This window comes from Zalophus californianus, chromosome 1 (assembly GCF_009762305.2).
Source record: "Zalophus californianus isolate mZalCal1 chromosome 1, mZalCal1.pri.v2, whole genome shotgun sequence".
NCBI lineage: Eukaryota > Metazoa > Chordata > Mammalia > Carnivora > Otariidae > Zalophus > Zalophus californianus.
In genome coordinates, this window is record NC_045595.1 from 19,209,320 (window position 1) to 19,230,111 (window position 20,792).

The 20,792-nt window shown below is 61.3% G+C and overlaps 1 protein-coding gene across 1 annotated transcript; it reads left to right on the forward strand.

Annotated features, from left to right (window-relative positions):
* The first annotated feature begins 230 nt into the window (after positions 1–230).
* GNAI2 (G protein subunit alpha i2) lies at positions 231–20,617 on the forward strand. The gene is made up of 9 exons (XM_027585219.2): positions 231–490; positions 14,456–14,498; positions 14,771–14,912; positions 15,091–15,251; positions 17,543–17,671; positions 18,088–18,217; positions 18,297–18,450; positions 18,784–18,998; positions 19,600–20,617. Exons 1-8 carry the CDS (start codon positions 373–375, stop codon positions 18,972–18,974), a joined length of 1,068 nt encoding a protein of 355 aa, XP_027441020.1. The 5' UTR covers positions 231–372; the 3' UTR covers positions 18,975–18,998; positions 19,600–20,617.
* Positions 20,618–20,792: the final 175 nt, after the last annotated feature.

Genomic DNA, 20,792 nt, shown 5'->3' on the forward strand with positions numbered 1-20,792 from the left:
TCTGGGCTTGGCTCCACTCCTGCTCCTATTCCTCGGCGTGGCTCCGCCTCCAGCCCGGACCCGAGTCTGGGCTGAACCTAACTTCTAGTTCGCTCCTCCCTCTAGCCAATCACCGGCCCCGAATCTCCTATGGCCCTGCCTTCAGGCCCGCCCCGGCCCAGTCCCGGGCCTGGCCTGCTCCGGCCCCACCCTCGGCCCGCCCCGCTGTCGGTGCGCGGCGGCCGGGAAGGCACCGCCCGCAGACGCTCGGAACTGCCGACCCGAGAGCTACCCGTAGAGGGCCGGCGGCGGGAGCGGAGTGGGTCGGGCGGGGCCGAGCCGGGCCGGGGGCCGTGTGGGGGCCGGGCGGCGGCCGGGCCGGCGGACGGCGGGATGGGCTGCACCGTGAGTGCCGAGGACAAGGCGGCGGCCGAGCGCTCCAAGATGATCGACAAGAACCTGCGGGAAGACGGCGAGAAGGCGGCGCGGGAGGTGAAGTTGCTGCTTTTGGGTGAGGCCGCGCCCTGCGCTGGGACCCCCGATTCCCCGCCCGAATGCCCAGACAAGGACTTTGACCCCCAGACTGAGGGCCTTGAACTCCCGGACTCAGCCTGGACCCCCACACCTGGAGTTGAACTCCCAGACCCCGCCTGGCCAGGACACCCAAATAATGGTTCAAAACTCTGCGTTGGTCTAGACCTCTGATCCGTAGCCCAGACTCTAGGTTAGACCCTCAGCTCGTCGCAGTCGCCAGACCCCCAGATCCAGAACCCTGCTTGACCATTCACCCTTGCTGACCAACCTCACAGACCTTCAGAGTCCCTGCCTTGTCCTTCCATCCTTCCCTAGACTTTACTCAAAGCCCCAGAACCCCACTTGGCCCCCACCCTTAGGCACCACCTGTTTCCCCCACCTGCGCCTCTTGTTGGGCATGAATATCCCTGGGGCCCCTGCCAGGCCCCCACCCACTCCCTCCTTCCAGCTCTGTGCCCCATCCCTACTCTGAACCCTGTATCCTCCACCTGTGCACCCTGACACCAGGGTGCCTCTCAAGTGGAAACTGTGATTGCTCATGAGCCCTCTCTACAGCCGGAACCCCCAAACCTTTAGAGATCCCTGCTCCCTCCATCTGGCCCACCTGGTCTCTCTCTGTACACTGTACTCCTCAGACCCTCCGCTCCTCCTCCCTAAGTCCTCTCCCACACTTTGGCCTACCTCTGATTCCCCCCACCCCTCCTGCACCGGGTGGGCCCGGCCGGGAGGAGGGGGCCTAGACTGAGGAGCTGGACTGAGGCTCCACTGGTTGCGCTGGGGGAGGGAGCCAGGCCTCCAGCCTCCCAGGGAGATTCCGCCGGCTGGCTGTTTCCCAGTTTCTAAGCCCCATCTGGGCCGGTGAGGGGGGTGTCTGGGGAGTAGGAGGGAGTGCAAGTGTGGAGGAGTTTGGGTTGCGGCGCCTCCAAGGCCAGGGAAGATGGTGGCTGCTTGAGGGGTGGGGGGAAGTGGAAGTGGTGAGACAGCCGACATATTGGTGCCCCGGCCGGCGGGCGCGCCGAGGAGATGTGCTGACGAGTGCTGGTCTTCCCACACCCTTTCTGGGCCGAAAGGCCCCGGACTTGGCCTCTGGGAGTTGGGGGGCCTGTCAGATCGTGAGGCCCTGTGAGGGGGAAGGGGCGGACCAGCTAGATGAGGACTTGGGGGCCAGCTGGAGTTGGGGGACATCTGAGGTGGACTTTTGCAAAGACTGTGGGCCTGGTAGTTGTCCCCGTCCAGCCTCCACTGGGAGCAGGCGTGGTGCCTGGTGGCTGCCTGATTCAGGGGCCTGGGGGGGTGGGGGGAGAGATGTCCTCGCAGCAGCGTTGGGGGCTGGACAGTGTATGCGGGGGGGGGGGGTGTGGCCCCTCAGCCTCAGAGCCGTGGTGGGGTCCCCAGGCTGTGAAAAGCAGAGCCTTCCTTGCTGGGTGCCTGGCCGAGGGACAGTGTGTCTTCCATCTGAGCCCATCTGTTGACTGTCCCTGGGGGCCTGGCCTCAGGGGCACAGCCCAGAGGTTTCAAAATGGCATCCGTTCCGCCGCCGCTGCGGGTAGGAAGAGAAGGGGCGGGAAGGGGCGGCGGCCCAGCCTCCTGGGCTGTTTTGCGTTGGGCGCTTGCCTCTTCCTGTCTTTACTGCGAGTGCGGCAGCACCAGTGAGTGGGTGTTGCCAAGGTGGAGGGCCCGTTGCTGATGCCCGCTGGGCCTGGGTAGGGTGCTTCCGGTACCACCGTCTCCTGGTGCCCACCCTGAGGCCGCTGGCCAGCCCCTTCCCAGGCCGATCGGCTGAGGAGATGGGCGACTAGGCCATCGGGCCAGGCTGCAGAGGACTCCTGGCCCTCTGTGTCCCAACCCCATTCCACTAGTCTTGCTCCTTGGAGCTCAGCTCAGGGTTTGGGCCTGGCAACCCCTCCCACACTGGGCTGGCAGCAACCAGGGGTGCAGGGTCTGCCTCAGCATTTTCTAGGCTGGGGAGTCCATCTCAGCATCCTGCTCCTCTGGCCTTTGCTTCCTCTGTTGAATGGGCTTCCTGGGTTTGGGCCAGAGGAGTGCTGGGCCCGGGATGGGGAGAAAAGGGAGGTCCCTGTTGGGGGTAGGGGATGGGAGCTCAGACCCCGCAGAGGGTGTACCGCAAGGGGCTGAGAGACCTACCTCTGCCTGAAATCGGGGACCCAAGGCTGCATGGGGTCTGGCTGGCCATCCCTTTCCCATCCAGGTACAGGGAGGTGTTGGGAGCCCAGCTGGGGCAGCTTCAGAGTGCTGGGCGCCTGTCCCACGTAGCGGGAGGAACTCTGTCCAGGCAACGGGCCTCTTCGGTTGGGCAATTTGCCAGCCTTCCCTTCCAGCCAGAACCACGCCTGCTGCCCCACCCGCATACTGGCTCCTTGCCCTCCTGGGTAGCCCTGCTGGCGGATGGGCACCGGGGGCAGAGGCAGATGTGGTACACATCAGTGAGGGTATTTTTCCTGGTAGCTTGCTGCTGATACCAGCCCTACTTCAGGGACAGCCACCCCCCCCAGCCCCACACCGCCACCTAGTTCAACCTGACTGACCAACAATCCCCAGGTGGAATTTAGGGCCTTGGGCTGGGCACTTAAGGGAAAGGAAGCCAGAGTGTGTGTTTGGGGGATGTCTCTGATTTGGGATGGGCTTGTGTGGGCAGCCTCCAGAGAAAGGAGAGACTGTCCCTGGTGGGTTCCATGAAGGCTTCAGGGTATAAATAACAACCCTTCTCTCTTGCCCCTGGGACTTTGCATCTACTCTTCTAGATTGGCGTGCATTTCCCTTCTTTCCATCTAACTCACTCCTACTTGATTGTTCTTCAAGACTCTGCTCAGGGACCACCTCCCAGGATCCTTCCTTGACAGCTCCCCTTCACGGAGGCTGCTGAAGCACCTCCTCTGGCTCGTGGTGCTAGAGCTTCCCCCATCAGAGCATCATGTTTGCCTGGGTGACTGCTGCCTTTCCTTGAGACTACAGGGGCAGGCTGTGTCCTGTTCGTTTCTGAGCCTTCTGTAAGGCCAAGCATGGAGCCTGGCACCTATTGAATGCTTCTTGTCTGTTTGTTGAATGAAGGAAGTGTTACTAGTCTGAACTCAGTCTTGGAGATGGGTGGGTAGGTGGAGGAGTAAGATGGCGGTCCCCGAACCTGACGTATTGTGGGCAGGTGGCAAGGGCTCAGTGTCGGGCCAGTGACAGGGATTGGTGGCGGATAGCAAGGGAGTTCTTCAGGCTGTTTCTTCTTCAACTCCCCACCTGCCCGGCTGGCTCCTCAGAGACAACCCTCATTTTCCCCCTGTACAGAACTCTTGCTGACAAGTCCGTACCCTGTCACAGGGCAGAGCATGCAGTAGGGCCTCCAGCCGTTCCTAGGAGTGGCGTGGCATGCTTCCTTGCAGCTCGGGCGGTCTGGGGACCGCTGCAGGCCTGCTGTCTTCACTACTCCAGGAGAGCCGCCGGTCCAGCTCTGAGGGCTGGGACTGCCCCACAGCCCTGGGGCTCAGGCCAGAGCAATGCTGCAGGAGTTCTTGGCCTGGCCAGTGCAGGGACTGCTCATACAAGGGCTCAATTAGGTTTACCAAAAGAAAAAGAAGGGAGTTTTGTGGTCTCTGTCCTGTCTGTGTCTCTAACAAATGGCCTGGCATTCAGTAGGTGCCTATTAAGCATGTATGGAAAGAATGACACTATAGAGCACATCCATGAACAGGGATAAGTAATTCTGGGGCTGTTGCTTGGTGCTTGGTTTAGCTGGAAAAAGGGTAGCCTGGGATCCTGGTTGGCTGGGTAATGGGAAGAGACTGAATAGAGTGTGTGTGGAGGGGGAGGGGGGCGGTCCTCTGGGTGGCTTTGAAAAATGAGCAGCATTTGCCAGGGGGTAGGTATGGGGCCGAGGGACCAACTGAGCGAGGTCACTGAGGCTGGAAGGCCTGGCCTGGGGGAGGAGGGTTCGCCTCGTTGGACTAGCTCTTGGGGTCACGCAGACATGGGTTCCAATCCCAGCTCCACCTGGTGCATTCGCTGGGAAACGCAGAGACAGATGAATGAACTCCTATAGGTGTTCTGTTCCCCATCCGGAACCTGGGAACAGGGCGCCTTCCTGCAGCCACAGGTGTTGTGGAGAAAATGCCCCAGAGCCTGGAGGTGTGAAAACAGGTGAGGGAGCCCCTCATGGCTCCTACTCAGTGGAGAGTTTGGTGGGGAAGGCTCTCACAGCCTCCAGGCTGCCTGGCCCCAGGGGAACCCCCTCCCTTGCCCTCAGGCAGCTGCTCGCAGCAAGGAGGGGGACTGAGGTGTGTAGACAGTTGGTGCCAGCCAGAGTGACAGACTGTCCTGGGGACCATAAGCCCAACCTCTGGGGACTGAGCGGCCTTCCTGGGGGCCTAAGGCTGGGGATGTGGCTGGGCTCTAGGCACCAGGTGGGCTGGTACCCAGGCCAGCCTCCCGCCTCCCTGTTCTCCCCACAGCCTCCAGGGTCCCGGCTGGAGCTCATTAGCACTTGAATGGGGGGCGGGGTAGCTTGGGCCTCCCGTCTCTCCTTCCCACCCCTCCCCCAGGCTGGGCGAGGCTTTGTCTTCCTGAGCAGCCGCACTGGGGCTCCCACGCTGGGAAGTGAGCAAGGGTCTAAGCCATTTCTGACCCCCTGTGCCTGCGTCCTGCCCAGTCCCGCTGGGCCCAGCCCCTGCCCCTAGTGTTGGTGCAGCCAACAGGAGGGACCTCTAGATAGGAGTGGGACTGGGTCCTTCAGGGGATACCCTGAGCCAGGAGACTGGGTGAACTGGGGTGGCTTTGCAAAGGAAGTGACACCGGCACTCAGCTGAGGGCATCCCAGGAGGGTGGGGGTGGAGAACCCCAGACCGGGCAGAGCAGGTGGCAAGGAGAGAGGGAATGAGCTGCCTCCATAGCTGGAGGTGGAAGTCAAGCCAGCTGGGGAGCACAGGTTTCCATGCCAGGCCCCGAGCCAGCCCCGAGCCACCCACTGTGCTGAGTTGGAGCCTAGTCAGCCAGAGGAGGGCTGGCATGGTCCGGGACCCCTTCAGGCCTGGGTGGCTTGTCAGGGGTTGGCCCTGGGCTGCCCTGAGCTGCAGGGTCACTGGGTAGCATCATTGGTGTCCTGGGCCTGCAAACTGTTGCCCAGCAAGTGACAGCAGGTAGGGGTGGGGCCTGATCCCCTGCCAGGGAGGTCACTACACCTCCAGCACTGCAGGGGCTTGTACTTGGGGTGGCTTGGGCCAAGGTGGCCGGGCACAGCGGTCTCTCTCGGTCTCTGTCTCTAAAAGCCACCCATTCTTTTGGCAGGAATGGGATGGAAGATGCTTTGTCCACTGAGGGACTGGGGCCTCGCCCCATCACACCCCCAGCAGAGGATGAGATGGTCTGACCTGGAGCCTGAGTGCTGCCTCCCCAAAACCCCTTTGTGCTTTGGGAGGCAGCTCTGGGCGGATGGGGGCAGGACCCAGGCCAGCATCCGTCCTGTCTTCACAATATCTTGGGGCAGGAGTCCCAATCTGGGAGTACATTGAGGGGGCAGGGGTCATCAGGTTCTGGCTGGGCCACAGCTCATAGGCCCTGCCTAAGGACACATATCAAGGTACCCTGACGAGGGCAGAGGACTAAGCCCTTTGATAGCGGCCCTGGTACCTCAGGCAGCCCTTCTCTCAGCCACAAGTACAGGGTGGGACCCCTCTGCCCAGCTCCATGCAGCCCCTCTAACCTGGAGCTCTTGTTCTTACTAAACCCCAACCCCATCCTCACCCCCATGCTGCTTCTTGGAGCTGTGTTCAGCTGTGTGGTTTGGGAGAAATAATCTCCTTGGAATCACCCAACAGTTGCTGGGTCGGGTTGGGTCACGGTGTCGGCCTTCTGCGTGCATTTCCAAGGCTTGGCGGTGAGTGCCAGGTCAGTTTGAAACAAAGCCTGAAGGTGGAATTGTCTAAAGCTTGTTGAGAAGGCTTGGAGGATGCTGGGGTGCAAGGCTGCTCGGCCTCAAAATATGGAGGGGGGTGTCGATGGGAGCACCCACTGTGCCCTGGATGGGAGGAGGGGCAGTGAAGTCTGCATGGCAGGGCTGGGCCTGGGGAAGTGGTGTCCACACCGGAGGAAAAGGAGGAAGCAGCTGGGGGAGGAGGAGCCCAAAAGAGGAAGAAGCTAGAGGACTGCTCCTGGTCCGTGCTGGGGTGGGGGTGTGAGCCCTGTCAGCTGGGGGACCTGGAAGCTGAACCCCACCTGCCCAGACTCATCTCTTTATAGCTCTAAGGCCCACCGCTGGTAGTCACCAGGTCGGCGTCATTCCAGGCAACTCTGTCCCTTGTCCCACCTCAGCAACTATTGGGCCCCGGATCTCAGAAAAGGTGGTGCCTTTGAGAAGGATTCCAGGCCCCTCCTTCGACCACAGGAAGTGGTGGCTGGGACAGGGACGGCGGCAGGGTGGGGGGGCGGCTAGCAGGAAAGCAGAGGGCTGCTTTCTTATATTCCCAAGCGGCCATTGCCCTGCGAAGCCGGAAGGCCGGCTACAGGCCGAGATGAATGCCCGGAAATGGAGCAGCAGTCCCGGAATTAGCTCACTCTGGGTTTCCCCGGCCGGGGAGTGGACAGAGGGGCCCTTAGTCCAGCCTGAGGATCCCCCTCCCCTCTGCCACTACCACCTGCTGGGCCTGGGGGTGCCATCACTGGGCCTCAGTTTCCCCTTGGTGATAGCAGCCGCTGTCTCTGATTGAACCGTGACTATTATGTAGGACTGGACTCTTCACAGTCTTACCATACTGAACCCTGTGAGGCTGGGACTGACATTCTGTCCATTTCACTGATGGGGAAACAGGCTTGGAGATATTACATGACTTACCCAATAAGTGGAGACACCAAGGTATGACCAGATAGTGACTGAGCACTTGTCCACAACTGCTTTCGTCCGTCAGGAGTGTGTGTCCAACTGGCAAGAACTGGTCAGTCTGGACGAGAGGCGGATGCTGTGGGTCCACGTGTTTTCTACTTACGCTCGGGGACCTGTCTCTGGGGGGGGCCTCGATTCCTCTTTTCGGAGATTCTTTCAGTCTGCCTGCCCTGGAGGTTGGGGACCCAAGAGTCTGTTCATGAATCTTTTTCCTGCTGTGTGGCCATGGGGTGACTTTATCCGAATGCAGCTGCCCATCTTGCCCCCCGGCCCGTGTTCCCTCACAGAAAGACTCAGATCATAGTTCGGCCACTGAGTACTTCGCTTGTCTCCTAACACTACGTCGTTCCTCCCATAACCCCCAGGCTCAGGAGCACCGAGACGAGGCCTGAGGAAGGGTCAGAGACTGTCAAAGTCCAGGGTGGGGGCCCCTGAGTCCAGGAGTTGTCCAGATGAGAAGGAAAGAGCTTTCCCGCAGAGGGCCCCCACTAAGAGCAAAGGCTGTGGTGGGCTGCCTGCAGCACTGTGTGGCAGCCGAATGTGTCCGCAGTGTGGGCTGACAACAGCATGCTGGGTGAGGAGGCGGGTCCCCATGCTCCTCAGCCTGTGAATCCGAGTTGTGTGGCCTTGCCTTTCCCCACGGAGGTTCCTGGGGCTTGTGCTGTGCGTTATCAGGCCAGGCCGTAGGGGGCTGAGGAGCCTGAGAGAGACCTTAGGACAGCTAGCGTAGATGCTTCACGGCCTGCTGGGCCATGAGGCCATGCACAAAGCAGAGAACATGCATCTTCGCAGCCACTCAAGACCTTGGGTCCCGGGCGCCTGGGTGGCTCAGTTGGTTAAGCGACTGCCTTTGGCTCAGGTCACGATCCTGGAGTCCCGGGATCGAGTCCCACATCGGGGTCTCTGCTCAGCGGGGAGTCTGCTTCTCCCTCTGAACCTCTTCCCTCTCGTGCTCTCTCTCATTCTCTCTCTCTCTCAAATAAATAAATAAAAAATCTTAAAAAAAAAAAAAAAGACCTTGGGTCCCAGAAAGCCCACTCCCCCGCCTTCTTCACTGTGTGACCTCAGGCTGTCCTTTTCTCTCTGTACCGGGCGCTGGCACCTGTGACGTCATGATTCTCAGCAAGGCCCCATGGCTTATGGGCACAGAGACAAGCCGTGTGCTTGGGCTGGACCTTGGGGTGGTTTTGGGTGAGTGTGAGGATCCGAGGGAGGCTGCTCAGGGCAGGCCTTGAGTTTGGCACACTCCCTGGAGGGGTACATTTCATAGATGGGAACACTGAGGCCTGGGGGCTGGGCATCTCACCCAGGGCCCACCACAACGAACCCGAAGAGAGATGGGGGGACTCAGATTCTTGGAAAACAGCAAAGGGATTTCTTCAACAAAGAAGCATCCAGGAAGAGGAGTGTGTCAAATAGCCTGGCTCCCTTGTGTGACCTGGGACCAGTCCAGCATCTCCTAGCTCCTGTAGAGAGTGAGACCTGTAGCCTAAGGGCCTCCTCCCCTCCAAGCTGGCCTGCCTCACCCAGTGCCTCGGTTTCCCTCTGTCCAGTGGGCAGGGCCACATGACAGGGGACACAGCCCTGTCCCGGGAAGCCCTCTCCGCGTCTGGTAGGCCCCGAGGCCACTCCCTTACACAGAGAGCTCTGACTTGGGAGTAGTAGGCCGGATCTTGGTTGCTAATGCTTCCCTGGTGGGGGCATCATGAAGGCCTGGAAGCCACGGAGGCCGCCCAAGTGGCAGAGACTGGAGAGAGGGAGGTTCCAGGTTTATTAGGGCATCTGGGGGAAGCAAGGCCACACTTGTGGATGGGGATGTCGCAGCCCCCATCCAAGACTCATGCCCCTGCCCCCCCCCCACAGTGCCAGACCCTTACTGAGCGCCTTGGAGAGAGTGAGGGGACCAAAGAAAAGCACCTGGAGGAAGGAAGAGACGCCAGGGGCGGGGCTTGGAGGGCCTTTGTCTGGCGGACCCCTTCCCCTCCCCCCTCTCCCATCTCCATTGTTCCCCGGTGTGCGGGGCCTGTGCCGGCGGAGGGCCTCCCAGGCCTGGGAGAGGGTGTCGAGTGAGGGTCCAGGCACCTCCCCCAGCTGCCCCTAGCCTAGGCTGCTTTTCAGAAGCAAAGGCTTCCCGGCACTGCCCAGCCCCCACCTCCTCCACCGTCTCTGGCTGCTGGGCTCCCCCTGGCGGTGGCGCGGCCTGGGGGCCTGAGGCTGCAGGGGAGGGGCCAGAGCCAAGGGGCCCGGAACCACTGGCTGGGCCAGAGACGTGGCACCTTCCTGGGATGAGAGTGGGAGGTGGTGCCCGGGCTGCCTTTGGGGTAGGCTTCCCAGGGGTCACCCCCACCTTCTCCCTGTGCCCCACTCGGGCCGACTGGGGGGTGGCCGTGGGGGCGGGCCTGGTACTGTGGGTTGGAGCTGGGCTGCAGCCCAAGTCTACCCTGTGGTCCCAGCCCCGCTGCGCATGAGAGTCTCTGCCCTCGGGCCGCCACGTCAGCTGGCTGCTCTCCCTAGCCCCATGTGTTAGAGGGGAGCCCACCAGCGCAGGAGCCTCTGCCCAGGCTTCTGAGCACATGGAGTCAGGGAGCAGTGTCTGCCTCAAGGCTCGGGGGCCGAGGGAGGCTCCAGCTACGGTCGAGTCCTGGCCTATGTGGAAGGGGAGTGACAAACTGAGAACCAGAAGCCCGCAGAGGCCCGAGGGGCTCTGACTGCTGTCCCAGGGTCCACAAGTCCCCTCCAGGAGCGGCAGTGCTAAGCCAGCCTGTGGGCCACGGGTCACTGCCCTCCACTGTGCCTCTGCTGAAAGCCTCAGAAACTCCTTCCGATGAGATGGCCTCTGCAGGCTGTGGTTACAGTGACCTATGCAGTATGGTCCTCGTAGGCTGCAGGAAATGAAAGGTTTGGGGACTTCTGTGATCTTCCACAGAGTAGAAACATAGCGATAACTTCTGAGTGTTCGCCGGGTGCTGGGCACTGCGAGAAGCGCTTTGTGTCGAATTGTCCCGTCCTTGTCCTGTTTCACGGATGGGGTACCAGAGCAAGGGCAGGAAAGGGGATGAGGCCCTTGGAGACAGCAGGAAGGATCGGGGTGGGCACCGGGGCTGTGGGAGGTCTGGACCTCCCTCTGGGAGAGGATCTGAGAGTGCAAGATAGGCCAGCTGGCCACTCGAGGCTTGGCAGCCCCTGCAGAAGGGAAACTGAGGCCAGAGAGGACAACAGCAGCGTGTCAGGGCCTCCCAGCAGGGCAAAGCCTTGTCTGGGACGTAGGGGGTCCAAGACTGACAGACAGCAGTGACCTGATGTTGGGACTGGAAGTCGGCATCAGGCAACAGGCCCCGCGGTCCTGTCTCTGCTGCAGTGGCCCCCGGCCTTGTTCCTTGTTCAGGCAGGTGGAGCTGTGCCGGCTCCCTTCCCCCTCCGTTCCCTCCTCCGTTGGGGCCCGGCACTCCCAGAGTGGAAGCAGATGTTCTAATGCAGAGCAGACTGGTCGCCAGCACATCATGGCAATTACTGCCTGTCTGCTGGGGGTCCAGCAGCTGCGCCCTGGGGCAAGGGCTGCCGAGGTTTCTTCTTGGTGGGAAGAGGTATGGCCCGATGGGAACACCGAAGCCGTCCTAGGGAGCCTCTGTGGGCCCCTCTGATCTCACCCAGCTGGAGAAGGGAGCTCCTGGTGGGGTCCTCTGTGGGCGGGAGACTCCTGCCACCTTCTATCGGAAGCACCTTGGCAGCAGTCCAGGGCCAGCCAGTGAAGCCCCCTCCCCTGAGGGGAAGGTGCAGCGCTGGGTGGGAGGAGCCAGGTACCCAGGATCAGCAGGGTACAAGCAAACTCCGAGCCCAGTACTAGCTGGTCTGATAGGGGAGCACTGCCAGGCCCTGATGGGATAGGGCCCCGGGGGGAGGGAGTGAGGAGGGGGGCTGGGACCCACAGCTTGCGGGGCACCTAGCCCTACCTCTTCCACCCTCTCACCGCCTCTGCCCCTGCTCCCTGGTCCGCGTGTTGAGGCTGCTCCTGGGCCATGCTTCTGCTTCTGTCCTGTGTCGCCCGCAGCTTCCTGCCTGGCCACCGGCACCACACCTTCGTCCCGCCACTCACTCCTTTCTGCTTGAGTCACAGCGGCCGGGAGGACAAAGGGACTGTCCTGAGTCCAGGGATGGGGGCTCCCTGATTTGGGTCTGTCCACCTGCCAGACAGGGGCAGAGAATGTCCTCCTAACCCTCAAAATGGGACAGGGAGGGAGCCTGAGGCTCAAAGGGGATAGGAAAGTGGACCCCCCGTTGGCTGGGGCAGGGAGCAAGTGTGCTCGCACCAGCCTGGCCACCCAGGTACTGCCCACGTCTGGGCCTGCCAGGTCTGCTGCTGCTAGGAAAATGAGATGCAAAGCAAGAGTGCTGTTATCCCTATCTCTGGGCAGGGCCACGGAATGCCACAGCACTTTACCAAGAGAGTGGTCAAAAGGCCAGACAGGGAAACTGGTGCCTCAGGTGGACACACAAGAGGGGACACCTCACCAAAATCTCAGGTCTCCTGTGCCCCGGACAGTTGCCCGCTCTGAGTCTAGGTTTGCTTGGCTGGGGCCCACATGATTGATTTGACCTATCACTTCACATCCTTGGCCTCTGTTCCACCACTGGGCCCCCAGTACTGGCTGAGACCCCTGATTCCCAAGTCTTCCTCTGCCTCAGGAGGTCACCTGGCACCTGTGGTTTGCCCGTCCGGTGCTGCCCTCTCTGGCCCTGGAGGATGGGCCTCCATGATTGGGCATCACTCTCGGGCCTTCCTAGGCCCTCTCCCCAGGTCTCCACTCAGCAGGCATGGGATGTCAGTGTGGGGGACCCTGGCTGTTCCTCTGCCATGCGCAGCCCAATGGAGAAGTGGGAGTACTGCCATTTGACCAAGCCCATGTCCAGGGGGATGCACCAGGACGGGTGCTTCTAGTGCTCAGGGGCTGAACTGACAGAGGGGCTCGCTGCTTCAGCACCACTCCCACCCTGCCCAGAGACTGCACGTTTGTCCCCCCTCCCCCCCAACTAGTTCCCTATCCTGGGAAGCAGGCCTGGGACGGTCCGAAGCCCGGTGATCCCCAGCAGTCCAGTGGCATTTGTGAGGAGAGCCAGACCCTTCTTCTCAGGGAGGCCACTGGGTTGTGGACATACCCAGCCCTGCCCCTGTGAGGGCCACAGCTGTACCTCAGTTTTTCTGGGTAAAATGTCGATCTGGGGTGGGAGGTAGGGTAAATGGAGGTGGGCAGGGGCCTTGGTGGGGACAGGGTGGGAGTGCTCTCCTACTGACTGGAGGGCACTTCAGAGACTCAGAGAAACATCTGCCTAGGAAGGCAGGGAGTGAACCCAGTGATAGGTGCAGTCGGGGCCTGAGGACAGTGTGGCGCGGCTGCAGTAAAGGGCTCTTAGGGCAGCTCTAGGAGGCCAGCAAGGTGGGCCACCCACAGAGGGGATTAGGACCACGGTGACATCAGCCTCTCTCTGTTTCCTCATTTGCTAGGTGGGATTGCGGGGAGGTGAAATTACTTAGTTGGCGCGGTAGGCTTCGAATAGCATCTGACCCATAGAGGGCGCTGTTCGTGGCTCTGCCGTAACGATTCTTGCTGACACTATTCTTGCTGCTCACCTCAGTGTGTGTGTGTTAGCCCCTCATCCTCTGAGCTTGTCTTGACCGACCCTGAGGGGTGTGGGAGCCAGAGTCTCCAAGTGTAACCTCCCCACAGACCCCACCATCTGCCCCGCTGAGCTGCTCAGAGGGACTGACCTGCCACATTGATCAAGAGGGTTGGGACACGTGGAAATGGGGCATGAGGCCCACGTGCCCAGCAGAGAAAACTCCATGGGTAAATGCCTGGTGTTGGCAAGAGGCAGGGCCTGTCAGGTGCAGGTGTGACTGGCAGTGATGGGGAAGGAACAGAGGGAACAGTCTGGGCAAGCGCTGGGAGCGAAAGCTGGCCCCACTGAGATGTGTTCTACCTGGAGTTTAGGACAGTGAAAGGAGGAGATGAGGTCCTGCCCCCACCCCCGCCGTCCCCCAGCCAGGGAGATAGGGCAGCCCTCCTGGTCTTCACACTTCCCTGCAGACTCCCTGGGGAATGTGGGTTTCTGGGCTGTACCCCTTAAGATCTGGCTTTGTGTGTCTAGGATGGGACCTGGGAATCTGCTTTTTTCTTTCTTAAAAACAAAACAAAATAAAAAACCACCCTCCCAGGGCTTCCTGCAGCATCTGAGCCACATTTTGAGAAAGGCTGGGCAGGCCAGGCGTCATAGGCCTATGTGTCTCCCTGCCCGTCTGAATCCTGGCTGCACAATCTTGGGCCAGGACTACTTTTCTGAGCTTCAGTGTCCTTGTCTGTAAAATGGGAACAGAAACAGTATGTTTGTGGGGCTCATATGACTGTCATGGGAAAGAGTACCAGCAAATCCCTTGGCACCGGCCAAAGAGAATACAGAATGGGCCTCTGCCAGACTTGGAAGCATCATGCATCAGTCCAGGGGTGTGTGCGTGTGAGTCTGTGTCGGCCATGCCGCGTGTCTCCCAAGTGGTGGTCTCCATCTGCTGAGGGTACACTTGGGCCATGCCTGGGAGGCAGGAGTATGACACTGTGCCCCAGCCCAGCCACTAGGTGGCTCAGAGTGTGAGGAGAAGAGGGACTATACCCTGCTGGAGTGTGCGGGGCTCCTTCCTGTCAGCTCTGCCCAGGCACCATGTTGGCGAGCCTGCCCGCGTGAGAATGACAAGGACACTCCTGAGGGCTGGCAGTCGACAGTGGGGGCTGGGAGCAGCCGTGGTGGGCAGTGGAAGCTCATGGGAAGCTAAGGCTTGGGGTGAGTCCCCCAAGGGTGCAGGCGGTCTGGGTTGCCTTGAGCACTGTGGCCCTGCCAGCTGCACCCCGGGTAGCCCTGCCGCCCACCAGGCCCCCACTGCCTCTGTCTCCCAGTGCAGTTGATGGGCAGGGTGAGTTCTGCCTCCAGGGCTGCCACGGCTGGGCCACTGGCTGCTTGTCCATGTGGCCCCGCTGGGGCTGCTCCCTGACCGACCACCTGTACTCTCTGTTCCAGGTGCTGGGGAGTCAGGGAAGAGCACCATTGTCAAGCAGATGAAGTAAGTGCAGTGTGTGAGAAGCAGCTGCCAAACCCTGGTTTCCCCTCTTCTTCCTCTGGGTCTCTGCTGCCCCCACTGAGTAATGGCCCAGCCTGTCTCCGCCACGCCCAGGACCTTGCCAGAGGCAGTCATCCATCCTCAGGTCCCAGGGGGTTGGGGTGGGGGGAGGTTTCCTCCTCTCTGTAGGAGGTCCCGCAGGCCCTAGCAGCCCCAGGAGGCCGTGTGTGGTCCTTGTGCCCTCTGGCCCCTAACTCCTGACCCCTGGCTGCCAGGATCATCCACGAGGATGGCTACTCAGAAGAGGAATGCCGGCAGTACCGGGCGGTTGTCTACAGCAACACCATCCAATCCATCATGGCCATTGTCAAAGCCATGGGCAATCTGCAGATTGACTTTGCCGACCCCTCCCGAGCGGTATGTCCTCCCCTCCACCCCCGCCTGCCTCCCTAAAGGCCTCAGGGCAAGCCTTGTCCTGCGGAACCTGGGAATACCCAAGCCCAGGCGCCATTCTGGAAGCCTCCCTGCCTCGGCCAGGTAGGGTGGGGGTGTGCTCCTGTGACTGGCTGACCCCCCCCCTCCCCGCCGTGCCCAGGATGATGCCCGGCAGCTGTTTGCCCTGTCCTGCACCGCTGAGGAGCAAGGCGTGCTCCCTGAGGATCTGTCCGGCGTCATCCGGAGGCTCTGGGCCGACCACGGTGTGCAGGCCTGCTTTGGCCGCTCTCGGGAGTACCAGCTCAACGACTCCGCGGCCTAGTGAGTACCCCATGGGGCTGGGCGGGGTGAGGGGGTGCTGGACCGCTGGCGGGAGTGGAGGGCCTGAACACTCCCAGGAAGACACTGCCAGTCTCTGTTTACGTAGCTGATGACTGTCAACCAAGGCCTTGGAGGTTTTTGCCTTGAGGTGGGGGCATGGTAGTGAAAGCCAGGAGGAGGGACAGGCAGGGCTGCTGTCCCCCAGGGCCAGTTGAGTCTAATCTGTCCTTAGACATAATCGTCCTAAAGGACATTTGCTGCCACCTGTGCCAAGCCCTGGGCAAGGCTTGAGGGATCCAGGGATGAGTGGAGCAGATGAGTCCCCAAGCAGTGACTACCCACGGTGTCCGTGTCATGGTGGGAGTGGGGGTAGGTCCAGAGGAGGGACTGCCTCAGCCAAGTTCTGAGCAAGAGATGGGCAGGGGAGGAACAGGACAAGCTCGGGGGTGGGGGGCACAGCCTGTGCACAGTCCTGGAGGGAGCAGTGCCGGCTGCAGATGTTCAGACTGGCCGGAGAGGAAGACACAAGGGGAAGAGACTGGGAGGGGCCAGATCTGTGTGCAGCTTAGAGTCCAAGACTCGGCTGGGGAATCAGGGGGGTTCTGGGAGTTGTCCAGAGGCCCAGCCCACAGGGTCACGCTCTGAACTCCTTCCCTGAGCTGCCTACCACGTGTCAGGCCTGGTGCAGGGGGCTGAGCACCCATGGAGAACAGGGCCAGTCGGTGGCCAGTGCTGACGGCCGTGGGGCTGTGGGAGACGGGCACAGCCCTTTTGGGCGAGGGCACCCAAAGAGGCAGCAGTGCCCGTGCTCATACCTGAGCCCTCCCACCTCCGCTTAAGCCAGCCCCTCCGCAGCACCTTTCCCTCCCGCCGCCCATCCAGGGCTGAGGCAGCCCAGAGAGGGGCTGAACCAGGGCGAGGTGGTTCAGAGGCGGGTCCTACCTGGCCCTGAGCCCTGAGCCCTGCCCCAGTCACACGGACTGACTCCCTCTCCTTGCAGTGGCCTGAATGCCCTTGCGAGTGCGCCCCTCAGGAGCTGCAGAATCATAGCCAAACACAGTGGGGCCTCTGGATCTCAGCACACCCCCACCCCCAGAGGTCCCAGGGGCTCAGCGCCAGCAGAGCTTATAGGTCCTAGAGGCAGGCAGGGCTGGGCCCTCCCAACCATTACCACCTCAGTGTCCAGGGCATTCACGGAGGTGGGGATGGGGCCACCTTCCAGGCCACCCACTGTGTGCCCAGCTCTGGTCTGGGTGTGGGGATTCAGCAGTGACACAGGTCCCGCTCTCCTAGGCCATGACAAGCTCACCCCAGGTGGGGGTGGGGTGGGGAGCAGATTGGAACGCTACAGGGAACGGGAGGACCCCACCCCCTCTTCACAGCAGTCCTTCAAGGCTGCTGGCGCGTGGTGGGTCCCTGTGGTGAGCCCTGCTGGGGAGAAGGGAGAGGCTGGTGTGGAACCCCCCAGGAGACCTCTAGGCAGGAGCTTCTCAGTAGGCGACAGGGTGCAGTAAGCAGGTCACAGCACATGCGTCATGGGCGCTCGTGGTCCTTCCTGTTTTTCTGTTCTGTCCCTGCGTCTCTGAGGTCATTTCCCACTGGCCCCAGCAGGCCTGCGCCAGGAGTGAGACCTCAGCACTGGGCAGTGGCTCGGAGGACCCAGTCCCCAGGGCACAGCAAGGATATTGAGGCAGACGGCAGAGCCAGTCCCAGGGCCTGGCAGGGGCAGTGTTGATAGTAATCAAGGGAGCTGGTAATGAGGAGCCCCTGGGACTCCTGCCAAACAGGTGTCCGTGCCCTCCCCCCCGAGGAGCCCAAATTTTATTGGGCACTGGGCAAAGAGCCCACTGAGCCTGGCAGGCCCCGACCTGTCCAGCCCCGCATCGAGGGGCATGCCGGGCCGCTCCGCAGTGGGTGCTGTGATTGTGCCGATTTGCATCCCGAATCCCTCCCTGAAGGACACGTTTGCCCCCTCCCACCCTCCTCAGTTTGCAACTCCACCAGCCTAGATCCTGTCCGAGGCAGGCCTGACTCAGACCTGGGTGCTAGGGCTTGGCTGGCCGGGCACAGAGCTGCACCTCCTCCAGGCCCATTCCCCGGGCAGGAGGTGAAGGATTCTGGTCCAGTTTTTCCTCATCTGAGCAATGTAATGAAGGCAAGGGTTGAAGAGGCAAGGGCTTTGTCTGAGAAATGAGGGGTGGGGAGGCATAGAGGGCCTGGGTCAGCTGGCCTGGGGTCCAGGTGAAGAGGCCTCATGCCAGCCCCCACTGACCCACTGCCCCCACCTCTAGCTACCTGAATGACCTGGAGCGCATCGCGCAGAGTGACTACATCCCCACACAGCAGGACGTGCTACGGACCCGTGTGAAGACCACGGGCATTGTGGAGACGCACTTCACCTTCAAGGACCTACACTTCAAGTGAGCCGGCATGTGGGCAGGGTGGAAGGGTGGGACTTGCCAGTCTTTGGGGCAACACATGGGGGTGGGGGGACCCTCACTCCAAGGCCCGCTAATGGCTCTGCTGGGTGGGAGGGGCTGTTCCAGGAGTTCCAAGCCCCGCTCTGAGGTTTCTCGAGGCTGCGTGGTTGCCAGTGGCTCAGCTCCCCTGCTTCCCCCCGCCCCATGTGGCTGCATCCTGCCCTGCTGACCAGCCCCGGCCCTGCCCGTGCAGATGCGCTCTGGCCCAGAACCAGGCGTGAGGCACGCAGGTGTGGGGGAGGCCGTGAAGACAGCTGCCCTGCTCTGAGCAGGCGTCTGTCCTCAGCCAACCTGTGAAACGGGGACCCTCTCTGGGAACTGCCTTTTCTGGAGCTAAGGCAACCCCGTGTCTGCAGGATGTTTGATGTGGGCGGTCAGCGGTCTGAGCGGAAGAAGTGGATCCACTGCTTTGAGGGTGTCACTGCCATCATCTTCTGCGTAGCCTTGAGCGCCTATGACCTGGTGCTAGCCGAGGACGAGGAGATGGTGAGAGGCCGAGAGGCCGCTGGGGGGGCGTGGGGGCGGGGGGCAGGGGCAGGTGCTGACCGCGCTGTCCTGCCCCCAGAACCGCATGCATGAGAGCATGAAGCTGTTTGACAGTATCTGCAACAACAAGTGGTTCACAGACACGTCCATCATCCTCTTCCTCAACAAGAAGGACCTGTTTGAGGAGAAGATCACACACAGCCCCCTGACCATCTGCTTCCCTGAGTACACAGGTGTGGGGACTGGGCCTCTGGGGAGGAGCTGGTGGTGACCAGGTGGTGCACAGGCGCCCCCCACTGGACAGAATGGTAACTGCAGGACACTCAGGCAGGAGCTGGTGCCTCACTTAGGCTTCCGGGCTTGTGCCTGCACACAGGGCACATGCCCCTTACATGTGCACAGTCAGGAGCCCCTCTTTATACACTCAGGCGCGCATGTACACGCACACCGTCACCCTTCGCACACGTGCGCACATGTTCTATGCATGTCTGTCCACGTGCACAGAACCCGGTCGTTCCTGCCGGTCGCGCAGGTGGTACCCATCCTCACCGGCTCGTCTCCCACAGGGGCCAACAAGTACGACGAGGCGGCCAGCTACATCCAGAGTAAGTTCGAGGACCTGAACAAGCGCAAAGATACCAAGGAGATCTACACGCACTTCACGTGCGCCACTGACACCAAGAACGTGCAGTTCGTGTTTGATGCCGTCACTGACGTCATCATCAAGAACAACCTGAAGGACTGCGGCCTCTTCTGAGGGGCAGCGGGGCCTGGCAGGATGGTGAGCGGGGGTGGAACAGAGCGGAGCCGTCGAACCCGGGGAAGGGACCGGTGGGGGCTGGGGAGGGTGGAGGTGGGGAGCCTGGGAGCACAGGGTGGTAGGTCAGCGGGACGTCTGAATGGGGGCACCAGCACGCAGACAGGCCGGGCAGTGGTGCAGACAGCAGAAGCCCCCGGCCGTGCGCCTGGAGGGAACGGAAGGGCTGTCCTGGCCTCCCTTGGAGAAAGCTCACTTCCTCACCACCCCCCTTCCAAGCCACTGGCCTGGCCTGAGGGAGGCTGGCTGACAGAGGTCCCAGCCACCTGACACTCAGTGTGACCGGCTCTGTGCTCAGCCCTGCAGTCTTTCCCTCAGACCTATCTGAGGGTCCTGGGCTGCTGATGGCCCCACCGGCCCTGGGGGAGATGGGGAAGATTCTGCCAGTGCTATAGACTCCCCTCCCTCATGTAACCCAGCAACAGACCCTGGCTCCCGGGCAGCCACTGTGTCCCCGGTAACAGGTGGATGAGAAAAAGGAGAGGGTCATTGTCTAGGGGGGTGGGAGGAGAGGCACACTCCGGCTACCCCCCGACCCATGCCCTGACTGTCCCCCCACCTCCAGGGCCACCGCCGACTCTGCTCCCCCCAGCTCCTGAGGAAGATGGGGGCAAGAGGACCACGCTCCCTGCCTGCCCCCCACCCCCGGGCTGCTTTTCCCCTCTTTCCTCTCTCTGTTCTTGGCTCCCCTGTCCTCTTCCTCAGTTCCAGAGACTCGGGGGAGGAACTGCCACAGGCCTCCCTGTTTAAAGCCGGCCCTTGTCCTGGGTGCCGGAAACGGCCGCGGTACCCCCTCCCCGGGCATCTGTTCTGGTTTTAACATTGTCTTATTCTGTGATGGGGGAGGGGAGCACATGCTGAGTCTCCCAAGGCCTGTGTCTGGAGGGGCACTCACTTCTCCAGCCTGGGACCCCTGGCTTCGCTCAACACCAGCCCCTGACCCAGCCCCAGTCCAAATGTTTACAGGGAGCCTCCTGCCCATCCCGCCCCCTCCGGCCGCTCGGAGGCCCCAAAGGAAAAAGCACAAGAAGCGTGAGACGCCACCGTTCCTGGAGACTACAGTCCACTTGCTCATTCTCGTAGCTTTTTAAAAAAAAAATGAAAGTAAAGGAAAAAAAAAAAAAAAGACAAAACTGCAAACCTAGAAAACTTTTTAGAGAAAAATTATTTAAAACTGTCAAATCCTGACCAGCACCCACCCAGCCCCCTTCCAGTGATTCCGTGCCTTGAGTGTGTCTGCGTGTTTACACCCATCCCTCCGCTGGCTACCCCACCTCCCCCGTGTGGGCGGCACTCCTGCCCTGCCCTGCCCTCCACAGAATTGGGTTCCAAGGGCTGATCCAGACAACTGCCAACGTCACCGAGGGCCCCATCCCAGTGGCCCTGGGCCCTGGCTCCATTAACCTAAATGTAGCTCTTTAGCGCGCTAACCTAGGAACCGCCGCTGCCTGCTGGGGGCCTCGCCCCTCATGCCCTTGCCCCAGGCCCGGGTCCTTCAGCGTTGAACACTTCCTTGCTTTTTTCACATGTTTTATGGAATTGTTCACCTGGTTTGAAATAATAAAATGTAGAAAGAAAAAATACCAAGTACTGCTCGGTCCTCTTCTGTCCTGGGGCCAGAGACCCAGACTAAGCTGCACCAAGGCGATGGTGACTCGAACCAGAGTCCTCATTTGTGGCAGGGCCCTGGCCGCTCGGCTCTCCACAGCCTCCTCAGGCCCTGTACGCCCTCAGGCCCTGTACGTGGCACCTCGGTTT

Coding starts and splice junctions, on each gene's coding strand:
- GNAI2 (XM_027585219.2), top strand. CDS start 373: ATGGGCTGCACCGTGAGTGCCGAGGACAAGGCGGCGGCCGAGCGCTCC. Junction 14,913..15,090: donor TTGCCGACCCCTCCCGAGCG/GTATGTCCTCCC, acceptor CGCCGTGCCCAG/GATGATGCCCGGCAGCTGTT. Junction 17,672..18,087: donor TTCAAGGACCTACACTTCAA/GTGAGCCGGCAT, acceptor CCGTGTCTGCAG/GATGTTTGATGTGGGCGGTC.